Raw genomic sequence first — 13,162 nt, forward strand, 5'->3', positions numbered from 1 at the left:
GCTGGTGCTTGGTTCAGTTCGCTCTATCATTGATCTTTTCAGTCCCAGACCAATGTGTTTTTGAAATTCCATTTACATCTGTGCATCATCCATTCATTTCATTATTTAATTCAATCTGGAAATGAAATAAAGGGTAACAATGTTGGTTTCTGTACAACTCAGACCCTTTTTGTTTTGTTTTTCCAGATTGAATGATGTTATTGAATGAAGGAAGGATACACAGACTCATTCACCTGCCTCTGAAGCTCTCTTATAAGCTTCAAATATGGATGTTTTTTCACCTCTGCTTTTTCCAGATAACCAGGACCGTCTGATCATGAAGAAACATTTGGTGTTGAATTAAAAATCTTAAAAGATTATAGTGTGTAGATAATATTATTTAGGCTTATCTAAGTCTGACCTGAAACATCAGGTACGAGATGGAAATTATATAAATTCTGAAGGCATATAGGTTAGCTAATTACAGAACAGTCATCCAACTAATCAGTTGAAGTATACATACTCATAACAGCATTTTAAACAATGAATAACACAAATGGATGAATATCAGTGAGACAAGTAGCTCTTACTCCAGTCAACCTATGTCACCCATCTGCCTGCCTTCACAGGGGTCCAGAGTCTGTTATTTACAACGTCACCATAAACAATGAATAACTACGGTAAAAACATACAGTACTTACAGTGAACACTTTATAACCCTGCAGCAGAATGACAACTGGATCACCATAGCAACACAGAGGGGTTACAACAGATATCACTGCTCCTTTTACTCATAAGGAGCCTGTTCTGTAGATACGTGGCTACACAGGTTTAAATGGAAGCCTCATTCAACACTAGGCTGAATGGAAACATGCTGATGATCCTTTTCTTGAAGTTCATTCGTTACTTTGCAAACGCCAGCTGACAAAACAATATCCACTCACTCACAAATCAGTTTGCTAGTGAAGACTGCGTGAAGGGTTGGAATCTCTATAACACTTGAGCAATAAGGGAGACTGGGAGCACACACTGCCCCCCACATCACCAACATACACATATTTTAATTCAAACTTCCTTCTTTTCCTCTCACCACTCTCTGCTGTTAAATGATGCCAATTGTGCTTCTGAACACAGCCGACCTCGCATTTTCAAGTTCACCTTGACTTATGGGAATGTCATTGGAATCTAAAAGTAGCAGTGTGTCTCTGTGATCCTCTCACTCTACACATTGCTGCTTGTCACTTTGCTTTGACCATGATGTCTAAATACTATGGGTACACTTTTTTTAGGGTTGATACCAATGATTAGAAATATAGGAGACTGATAACCAATATGTAGGACTTGAATGAAGATCTTTGTGTCAAAATGTCCAAGCAACTGGGGATAAAATAAACACATAAACAAGTACAGTTTATTCAATTACTATTATTAAGTGTAGTTTTCGAGTGCTTTACCTGAGCATTTCCATTCTCTGCTACTTTGTACTTCCTCTTCACTACATTTATTTGACACGCTGAATAACTTGTTACTTCAGTTTCAGATTATTCACTGTGAATAGGCTATTCATTTTCACATGTGGATGGGACATTGTGTGAGAGGATGTTGTATCAGAGCCAAAGTAGCACCTTTTTTGAATTAGTTAGTAATTTTATTGCTAATCTGACAGAAACATGACAGATACCGATAACAGACAATGCTGACTAGCCGCCCGATAACTGTCTGGTGCCAATAATTGGTCTACCCCTACTACATATTACTGTAGTATGATATAGGAAACAATATAGTATTAAAATTAGTATAGACAGTATTTAGTTTGGAGAATATAATGGATCCAAGACAAAGCTGACAGGAGGGTGGAGCTGAGAGAAAATGGTGCAATCATAAATTCATCTACAGCTTCAGCACCAGGGACAACACCAAGGATTTATCAACATCACCATCACACAGCACATTCTAACTTCTAACTTCAGCCAGATAGAGGATCAGTGACTCAAGCAGAGTAGACTAACACATTTAACTCAACATTGGGGATGACAGGTTTACAAAGGGATACATTACTGTAATTTTTCAGATCAAGGGCAATGCCACCCCCCCCCCCCCCCCCCAAATTTGGCAACAAGTAATGACAAAAGCAACATATAGCTTGAGGTGAAAGCTGAAATTCTCCATGACACTGCACCACACTGCAGGTTTTATTTAGAACAGGACCCCATCTCTTTTGCATCCTGTCTTATCTCTGACATCATCCTTGTTCTCCCCTCCCCTCCCCTGGAGTACTGTCACTGCACACGCACGCACACACATGTGAAATGGTAGGGGACTGCAAAAATCGTGACTTAGCGAAATACCCTTTTCACACACACGCACACGCTCACACACGCACTTCAGGGGATTGCTAACATCGTGACTGTGGCAGCCCCCCTAAGCGCAGACACAAGCACACACTCATTAGCTTGTGGAAGTGGGCGTGTGTGAGCGGTTTTGTCTGATTTCTGTCGAGATCAAACTCAGTCTGGGATGAAAGTGCTCCTCTCTTCTGCCTGACATTGTGCATCTGCTTCCATATTCATGAAACAGATGAATTCATTGAAAATAGAGTTGCCTCTTTTGTCTGACATAGAACACAGATTTATTGGAAAGCAACCAGTGATCAGCTGTTAGATACAGTGATATAACTATTTTTGCTGTTAAACGCTGCCTCTTGATGGTCAAATACATTAACCTGCAAATGTCTTACTTGTATGAGTTATTTTACACAAGTGAATGTACAACTTCAGGTTATTGTATGTTTTTGTTTCCAGCTCCAGTCTGTTGACAATTAATCTCATTCTGTTCTTACTTCATTAGCAGTACATTGAACAAATCTGTATTTCTGAGCCTCAGAAAGCTGCACAGGGCATACTTGCACTAGGCAACAGCGAACCTAATTGACTTCGATTGAGGAAAATGTTTTGCAGCAGAATTGCTTTACTCAAACACAGTGTAACCTGTGCAATATGCTGTAGTGTTATTCATGGTCTCTGTTGAGGTGTGTCTGTGTATTTTGAGCTTTTGGAAAGATTTAGAAAGCCTCTCTTTATCTTCAATACAATACTGACAATGACAGAGACCAACCAGCCAGCCAAAGCCCGTCACACTCTAACACTCCGGTGCTAGCACTGTAAACACCAACACTTCCCCGTAGCTCTGAGCTCCCAGTCTGGACCACGGCTAACTGACCAGTTAATGCCAGCTACAGTTAGCGGTTACTCTGGTGATATTCTGGCCCCTATTTCTTTGGAGTATAAAATCGACAGGTGGCCATTTCTCACAAATTGCACCTTTAACATTCATTTCAGTATCAGACTCAAAAGTCTGATGTCCACCAGGCTACAAAGACAAACATGACGTCCTCTCTGTAGTAACAGTCACTGATAATATTGTGCTTTGTGTCCTGCAGGAGAACCCAGAGCATGGGCCATGAACCTCTGAGGAGACAGGGCTCCTCCACCACCAGCCGCCCCCCTCAGCCCCTTTCTGCCCAGGCCATCAAACACATCTGGGTCCGGACAGCTCTCTTCGAGAAAGTTCTGGACAAGATAGTGCAGTATATTGTGGACAACTCTAGGTAATTAGTTTTTTTTTTCTCTCCCTGGTGATGCACAACAGTGACTCAGAAGCACCACCACTCCAGGCTTTGTTGTAGCTGAGTGATGAGCAGTACCTCTTTAGTGTTCCATTCAGCTTCTGTGTTCGCTCTCCTCTTGCTTTGTTCTGTGTTTCTGTCTCAATCACCGTTTGCCTCAACAAGCTGTCCACACATTGGCTTCCACGACTACTTCACTGATCAAAACCTCAAACATGAAGTGGACCAGTGGGCTTCACATACATCTGACAATGTGAATCACACTGCTTGACACTTGAGAAGTGTTGTGTGAAGTTTTATTGCTCTTGTTGAGAACTTGGTGACCGACGACCGCAGAATAGTTAATCTGATCTGATTCAAGTGACCAGGATAAATATCAAGTTTTCTGTCTCACACATTAGGAAGTCTATAACAGGCACTCAGTTCTCAATGAACAGCAGCCTCAGTAGACCCACGGCCTGAACTATGAAGCAGGCAAGCACCTGGCCTCACTGAGCCTATCATCAGTGATCCTGAACAAGTAATATCATGAAGCTGTTTATCGCCTGGCTCCGTTAACTCTGGGTTTGCCTATTCTACTATCAGCACATTCACATGAAAGAGGATGAATTCTTAGTTGAATGCCTGTCACATGAGCGTTATCAGAAGCACCAGAAGATTCCTTAAATAATATGAGATGAAGTGGTGCTATCCAAAGGGAAATGTGGCAGAAAGAAGGGTTTAAAATTATATGAGATCTATTCAGAACTATGATAGATGTGCTGTACATGTAAATATATCTGTAAACCTACGCATAAGGCACGGCACACTTGTAAAATACACAGGAAATAATATTTGCCTCTCCTTCATTTTCAATCTACTCAAGTGCAGGGGCAAATAAAACATTTGCATCTGATGGCAAAGAAGGTTCACACCTTGGCTTTGCAGGGAGTTCATCATTGGTAAACTGGTGAAGTTGCATCCCTGTGTGCATTCAACTGTGTGCAGCCACTCAAAGACGGTGTCAGCCCACAAACGTAAACGGATAATACAGATATTAATTTGCTTTCCCTAATTACATTTTGGTGCTTTTTGTCACATCATAAATGCACTATCATGAATCAAAAAAGTCATGCAACACACGTAACACATGTAGAGCGGAAGGACAATTACAGATACAGATACATTTTTTTTTTTTACTATCATTAAAGGCAACAGTTGACTTTAAATTTCTGATTATCCTCTCATCTCCCAAGGAGATTTAATAGTGTTATCCATAAGAGTGTAAAAGCACCTAAACAGGCAGGAGGTCTCTCTGAATTAAAGGAAACAGTGCAGGTAGTATTTAACTATAATAGTAATTATTTAGGCTGTTAGTTTGGTAAGTTACAGTCTCTTTTGTGTCTGAAATCCCCATTTTAACTCAGAGTGCAGACATGGGCTATAGTTTTACATGGTGATCCGCTCATTATAAAGTTAACCAGCTTTGTGATATCACCTGTGATACAGGTCCCAGGATACCATGCAGCCAGTAGTTTTGTGCGAGGATTGCTGATATAACACTGAACATCCACTCAACTGAATTATACCAGTTTTGATAAGCCCATGGATTTTTCCTCTGGCCTCTTCCGTGAAATGCATTCTGGGAAATTAAGTATGTGCAGATCACAAGATACTTTCCTTTCACCTACCACATAAAGCTTAGGAGGACTCCTCACTAGAGACAGATGGCATTTAATTTAGTTTTCCTTTTGATTCACTTATTTCTGCAGTAAATACTATGAGAGGGAAGCTCTGATGCATGACTCAGTCTTCGGCCCCATCTTGGCAGCTCTACTGGGTGAGTATATCACACTGTGCTTTAACTGCCAGCATTTCAAAAATGATCACAGGCCAGTAACAAAAAGTACTACACAATAGAATCCAGAACACATGTTCCTATATTAATACAAAATCCACTGTCAGGTAAACAAATTTGACAAATTGCTGATCACAAATCTGTTATAGGATATAACTTTAGGCCAGCTTTGGTTGAGGAGCTGAGGGTAGACTGCAGGCAGGAGACTGAGGCAGAGAACCCAGACACAAAGTTTAATAAGCAGAAACACAGGAAGTCAGGCAGGAACACAAAACAAACAGCTTAGCAAATTAAACCAGAGGAGACAAGTTGAACAGTGTGACAACTGGCTGAGGGAAGGAGGAACACGGCCTGTATCCACACTGACTAACATGGTGCAGATCAGGCCAATAGTGGCAAAGAAGGGTGAATAAGGGAATATCAGCAACATGTGTGCAGGGCAGTACGACACACTGAGGACACCTGGTGGACAAGTAAGAAACCCTGCGACAGAAACGCACGCAAACCCAAACGGTGAATTTTATCTCTCTTCTGCTAGTGGTGCCATTTTAATCTCTATGCTGCCATCATTCATTTTGTTTAGGATTCAGTGGCATCTAGCAATTAGTTTGCAGATTGCAAACAACTGAACACCCCTCGTCTCGTTCTCCATTAAAGTGGCTTCTAAAAAAGGCGAAAAAGTGAAATTTGGTTTGTCCATTCTGGGCTACCATAGAAACATGGTGGTGTAACATGGCAGCCTCTGTTGAAGAGTCCCTCAGCAGGGGCCCGTAACAAAAACACCATGATTCATTTAATTAATGAGTCATTAAACACTAATGAATAATTAGGAATATTATATAAAAATATTATATGGATCAAGCTCATAAATGTCAGTCATTCTCTGCTAAAATTATATGATGTTATGATATCAATTAAAACATTTATACTTATGTTTATCAGACATATGTTTTTGCAGATTTATGATTACTTAATAGTGCCAGCTGCACTTAAACTTGAATAACTAAGATTATTGGTGAGTCTTTTACTGTCATATTTATTTTTCCACTGACGTGCATCTTTCAAATAGTTAACTTATGTTAAAAGACATTTCTGGTGATTGTCTATATCAAACTACTCAAACATAGTATGTGTGTGTGTATCAGAGTGTGGAATATCTTTTGCTCTGTGCCATAGAGATCCATTTAACAAAAACATATCTATGAGTCACACTGTTGCACTGGCTGACATTCATTACCATCAACACACACACTGTAGTTTTATTTATTTTTTTGGACTCGATCCCACACACACTGTCCCAGAGCACCAAATTTGCAGTAATCCATGGATAAAAATAGTCCCCAACAAATGCTCCATTTCCTCCTGTGAGAGTAATATTTAAATCTGCAGCATTCAGCTGTTTTAAGAAATAGCTGAGCCTTTTTTATAATGGAACTGTAAAAACAGACAATAAGAACAATAAGAAGTACACCATGCTTCATAGCAAAACATTGTTTATTTCATATAAGCCAGTTCTATAAAAAGTGGCTCAACTGCATGATAGACACCATTTTGAACATCTGAAATATTAAATACTCTGCTAGATCCTGATAGGACAGATGAGATCTAGGCAGTCCGTGCATGGTACATACTTGTGTGTGTGTGTGTGTATATGTATATACACTATATGCATATAAAAAGCTTTATATTTATATTAAGGTCCTTATTGACTACTTGATAGGCAATAAAGCCCTTATAAGTCCTCACAATATTATTAATTGACATTGCTAAGATGATAATAATAAGATGATGATAATAACATCATACAAAGTTTATTGTAATACAGTTTGTGTACAGTTTATAGGCGCCTCAGAATGATAATATAAACCTTCTGATCTTCTTGTACTTGTTTATCACAGTATTACAAACACATTTATTCAGTTTAACTAACATCGTTTTTTGTCATTGTTAAACCTTTACTACTTATTGCTTTATCATCATCAATACATGTTTTATTATGCACCTATTAATGGTTATACATTTTACTGCTCACAGATTCAAGTCAGGAACAGTATTTAACTAATGTTAATAAATGATGTGCTCTCAGTGGGTCCCTGTGCTCTGGAGTACACAAAACTGAAGACGTCGGATCATTTCTGGACAGACCCCTCAGCGAATGAGCTCGTTCAGCGTCACCGGATCCACGGGGCCCACCGGGGCCAAGATACCTCAGCTGGCCGCCGGCCTGCTCTGGGGGTGAGTGTGGAGCTGTTTTAGATCAGCTGCTTCGGTCCTGAGGAGGTGCTGGCGTATGGTAGAGGGTAGTAATAATCACTGAGGACGCTAGATACTGTAAGGTGGCTGTTAAAATCTTTTCTTTTCTAGATACGCAAGAGGCAATCCAGTGGCAGCATGTCAGAGGACAGGTTTGCTGCCTCAGCGAGGGAGTATGTGGAGTCTCTCCACCAAAACTCTAGAACACACCTTCTCTACGGCAAAAACAACGTCCTGGTGCAACCGGTATGACTGTACATTCTAGCTTTGTGGACAGCTTTGAAACAACTGAACAAAAAGATTCAAATCAGTTCCTGATACATACGCTATCTGTGGTATTGTTGAAGTTTGTGTAAAAAGATCGGTTCAGAACCAGGGCTGTCCAGATCATATATTTTTGCTCCTAATCTCAATGTGAGTTTTTCATGAAGTCAGTCCAAATTCCAGTTTTTAAATAGAGCAGAATAGAGACTTTTTGACAGTAGTGTCCTTACAGAAAACAAAGGATCAGATGTTATATAGCTGATGCTGATCCATCAAACACCTTGTGGATCCTCACTTCTGACTTGCAGCTCACCTCTGGACATACTTACAAAAAAGTGTTTTTCCACTTACCATTAATGGTATTTAGCTAAGCAGATCGTTTTGGTTTTGATTATTTATTTAATTGATTAACTTTTTGCCTCCAATAATACGGTGAACGTAAATGGAATTTACCTCAGGTTATGGTTTGAACCGATTATTTTTAATCAGACCCAAGAGCAGACACAAAGACAGGGAGAAGTTAAAGGACTGTATTGTCAAAGAAGAGTAGATGATTCCTGACATCTGTCTCATGAACAGACTAAGAACAATCACTGCACTAATCTACACAAATGTTTGATATTGATATATTAATACTCTCTTATCTCTTTTTAACAAACAACAGAGAAATACTAAAACATTAATGAACAAATGAATGTTTTAGTATTTGTCCTGGTCACTCTGGTTAAATATACAGACTTTGCTATCAACAGTTTTCATTAGTCGGTACTAATTAAAACAGTATAGATAAAAATGACCGTATCGGGGATACTGGCTCTTGAAATGTTGACATTATAAATACACAGATCGTCACAAAGCAGCTGTGTTTAGTTCGATTCCTGTTGTAGTTCAGTGAACTGAGCACATGTCACAGTTGTGTTACTGAGTCAGTCTGTTTGCTTTCTTTCTCAAAGCACCGTGAACACATCAGAGGATCAGAGCAGCGATATCCTGCTGTCACACATGATCATAGAAAAGCATCGGATACATCAGTATATGAAATGTACACTATGATTAAATGAGACATCAGTATTACAGCAACCCTGTATCTCTCTATTTCCTATATCTCCATTTTTACTTTATGTGAATTATTGGCATAACAATTTATAGAAACATAGAAACTTAGATATATATATATCTAGAAATATATGTATCTTACAGACCTCAGTGTGCTGCTGTGGAAGCCCTGAAGCTACTGTTGATCTCGGATAAAGTCAGAAATCCAACTTGGAGGCTGACAGATATGCAGTACACACAGAAAGCTCTCTGCACCCACTCAGCTGGTGAACAGATAGATTACAAATGATGGTTATTTTCATCTATTATTGTGCTACACAGACACACACACACACACACACACAGACACAAACACACGCACACAATATTTGTATGTGTGATCTTTGGAATGAAAGCTGTCTTTCTCCTGCCTGTAATGTGCTCTGTGCTGCCAAGAGGCTTCAGCATGTTTGGCCCTGGGAATGTATAATGAGCACATATTTGCCTCCCACAATGCTCAGCCTTTGACAGAGCCGTGCTACTGCACATGGCTGGGTGCGCATATAGAAAAATCAAGCATTCACTTTACACCACAAATGTTTAATGGTACTGTATTTGATTATACCATCTGCTTCTTATTTTATACTATTATCAGGTTCTATCTTGTAACATGAAATATATGTAAATTTTTTTTTGTTTTACTTTATCTGTTTGAGCAGGATGAATCTATGAGATTATAGTCAACTACTCCAAGAGGCCCTGAAAACCATTTTCTAAATCATTCGGTCATTTAAAACTGATCAGATATTTCTGATCAAGTAGATGAACTGTGTTTTGTTACACTATTAAGTTTATTGAATTTAAACTTAGCCACAGAAATGTAACATTTAAGAGAAATAATTCAAGATATAGTTCAAAATGCTGAAAAGGTGATATTTGCTTTGTTTCTGAGAGTTCCTGAGGAGATGTTAATCAGTGTCATTTTCCTTGCATTAAGAACGCCTCTGGAGTCGAGAGGTGACTAGCCTAGTGTAGCACTGGAAGTGGAAGAAGAGGGAATGACTTCATTAAGAGTCAAGTTCATTATAGAGTGGAACTCTGTCCTTCACCACAAATGAACTTTCTTACATTTCTGTTTTATAGCCAGTCTAACTTTTTGCATCTGCTTCCAGTCGTTATGCTAAGCTAGGCTAGTCACCTCTCGGCTCTAGTTCCATACTTAATGTACAGAAATTAGTTGTACGACTCTTATACTCTAGTGTTTGGAGAAATAAAGCCAATGTGCATTGTTTGGGGAAAAAAAATGTATTCTACTATTTGGTTAAGATTTGAAAGCAAGTTGTCAGGTGGATTTAAAGGTTTAATCAAGGATGTATACTCCTTTTAGCTATTCTCTGTCTCATGCTCAAAAGTCAGAGCCTGATGTCTCACATCATCATCGTCCCTCGCTCTTCTCTCCTGTCTCCCACGGTAGAAGAAGGACATGGAGGTGTTGCGTGGCTACCTGTCGCTCCACCAGGCTGGGGATAACCTCACCCTGAAGTGGACACCCAACCAGCTCATCAATGGCACGCTGGGCGACTGTGACCTAGAGAAGAGGTACTCAAGAGGCATCCGCTATATTTGTTGAAAATATGTAAATGATGTAAATTGTCCCTGTGGAAAAAAAGTGAATTTACATTAACGATGAGTTGCCTCTGAAGCTTCTTTTTACACAGTGACTTTCTTTACCAATCAAAAACATTTCCCTTTCTGACAGTATCTACTGGGACTATGCACTTACTGTCCCACTGCGCCAGATAGTCTGTATCCACTGTCACCAACGCCGTGAGTATACTGCAGCTCTCCCACAATGCAATACACATACACAGTTGTTAGCTTGTCTTGATGAAGTGTTGATAGCCAGTAATGGCCAGTGCAGGTCAGATGCATGTAAGAGCACTTCTTCACCAAATGTTCTCCCTCTTTGCATCTCTTACATGTTGCGTGTGTGTGCACGCGCACTCGCCCATGTTCATGTGCACTAGACTTTATAAATATATAACTTAAAAGTAAAAAGTAGTTTTAAAAAATTATTACATAATCTATGTTGTCCTTTTCCCTTTTTTTGCTGCTCTTATCTCATTCTTGCATTATGTTTTCAGCTGACTGTGGTGGTACGCTGGTCCTGGTCAGTCAGGATGGGATCCAGCGGCCGCCCCTCCACTTCCCCCCTGGTGGACACCTCCTGGCCTTCCTCTCCTGTCTCGAAACAGGCCTTTTACCACGGGGTCAGCTGGAGCCGCCCCTCTGGTCTCAGAAAGGCAAGGTGTGTCACAAACTTTACTGAGCGGAAGCACTTCCGTTCCAAAATTAGAGAAAAGGTATCAAACCATCCCAACTAGCAAAGGTTCACCTTTCCTACTGTGATGCCAATTTTCTATCAGTTTAATTTTGGCATCAGTTCTGAGGAAACCTTCATAGTCTACTTTTCTGTGTTTTGGTGGGATCCAGTTATGCAAGTTACTATAGATACAATTTGATTTTATACTTCTTACATAAAAATAGCATATTGTGTGATCGCCTGCGCTCTGCTGTATGTTATTTAAGTTGTGCATTTTCTTATGCATTTTTATTAAAACATTGTTGCCATATGTCAATGCATGTATTGTTGTGAGACAGCAGTGTTGTGCTCATCTCCTACACATTCAAATCGAATCGTGATTTTTTTTTTCCTCCCACCTAGACTTGTCACAATGTCAGATTCTCATGATTATCACAGCCAAAAGAATTCATGATGCCAATATCATCATGACATCTACTAAAAAATCCTCTGTCCTGTCATGATGTTGCACAGCAGCCGCACACTAGAGGTAGATAGCTAGCTAGCTAGTTCCCTCATCATCTTCTTATTTCATTGCTGCTGCCTACTGTGACAAATTGAGAACTGAAAGAAAAGTAAATTATTTAAGAGCGGCTGGAGCTACACACAATATTTTCAACATGTGTATTATCAACATAATATCAGAGTTTCACAGTTCACAGTTATCATTAATGCTGTTTCATTTATATTTCGGTCTTACAGCTGCAACAAAAGCTCACCTTCCAAGCTTGTGTTGCTTTCCCACTGATGTATTCAAAACAGTCTTCCAGTGGAAGCATAAGACAGAAGTGAAGTACCTCTTCTAAGAATAACCTTTGTACATTTTACATTTCTGCAGGGGAAAGTCTTCCCTAAACTTAGGAAGAGGAGCAGTGCTGCTCGGCTTATCGACCAGGACAGGAACGGTGAGGAGCAGACAGCTGCTGACTATGTGTTTCGCATTGTCTACCCTGGATACCGCTACGATGCCAGTAAGTAACAGTTTTACATTATCATGCACATTGGTACAAAGTAAAAAAAAACAAAGGTATCTTCCTCAATGGTTAACACTCATCTCTGTGATTGCTTTTGCCTTTTGAAACTTAAGTACTGTATATCTGCTTGAATTTTGTCTTGATGTGATGACAAAGTATGGGTGAAGTGTGGTGTCTCTCCCACAATGCTCTTCCCGAGGTCTGGAGGGTGGCACTGTTCTAACTGTGTTCTCTGTTGTCCCACTGGTGCAAGCAGTCACTATAAACTACCACCACACCACGGGCAGCCGCGCTCCGTCCCTGGACGATGACGAGGAAGAGGAAGATAGGCTCCATGCTATGATCTCAATGATCTGCTCGCGGAACCTCACAGACCCTAATGTCATGAAAGGTTTTTATCACCTTAACACACCCACCCAACCCCACTGCCCCCCCTCCACTCGTGAGACCTCACCCCGGCTTCAGACGTCCCTCTCCCCTCCCAACCCCACCTCCCCCCCCCCCGGCTTCATCTGCCTGTGTGTGTGCTTCCTGAGGCCCAGCCCAACAGGGTGGAGTAGGCTGGGGTTGGCTGTGTTCACAAGGACATGGGGAAGTCCAGGTTTATCAAAACAAAACGGAAAAGCAAAGTTACTTTTTGATTATTTTTAGTAACAGGATTATGCGCTTCATGTAGTCTACTAGCCATGTTGACGTACACATTAAAACTGAGACAACAGTAGGCTGATACTGTAGATACTATGACCGACAGCCTCTAACTTCGTTGATTACTTTTGATAATCTGTTAGAAAAAAGACAGCAGAAATAACCTTGTTAAGTAAACGCATATTTTC

General features: G+C 40.2%; 1 protein-coding gene across 3 annotated transcripts in view; it reads left to right on the plus strand.

The window, feature by feature from the left end:
- Positions 1-13,162, plus strand: part of sgsm2 (small G protein signaling modulator 2) — a 91,990-nt gene that overhangs the window by 60,609 nt on the left and 18,219 nt on the right. The window contains exons 4-12 of one of the 3 annotated variants that reach the window (XM_037087044.1): positions 3,419-3,586; positions 5,356-5,423; positions 7,528-7,676; positions 7,806-7,940; positions 10,468-10,592; positions 10,753-10,820; positions 11,138-11,301; positions 12,194-12,326; positions 12,583-12,720. In XM_037087044.1, the coding sequence (XP_036942939.1) occupies positions 3,419-3,586; positions 5,356-5,423; positions 7,528-7,676; positions 7,806-7,940; positions 10,468-10,592; positions 10,753-10,820; positions 11,138-11,301; positions 12,194-12,326; positions 12,583-12,720 (1,148 nt within the window). The remainder of the gene's footprint in view (positions 1-3,418; positions 3,587-5,355; positions 5,424-7,527; positions 7,677-7,805; positions 7,941-10,467; positions 10,593-10,752; positions 10,821-11,137; positions 11,302-12,193; positions 12,327-12,582; positions 12,721-13,162) is intronic. The other 2 variants (XM_037087053.1, XM_037087062.1) reach the window with 2 other exon arrangements.

This window comes from Acanthopagrus latus, chromosome 2 (genome assembly GCF_904848185.1).
Source record: "Acanthopagrus latus isolate v.2019 chromosome 2, fAcaLat1.1, whole genome shotgun sequence".
NCBI classification, from domain to species: domain Eukaryota; kingdom Metazoa; phylum Chordata; class Actinopteri; order Spariformes; family Sparidae; genus Acanthopagrus; species Acanthopagrus latus.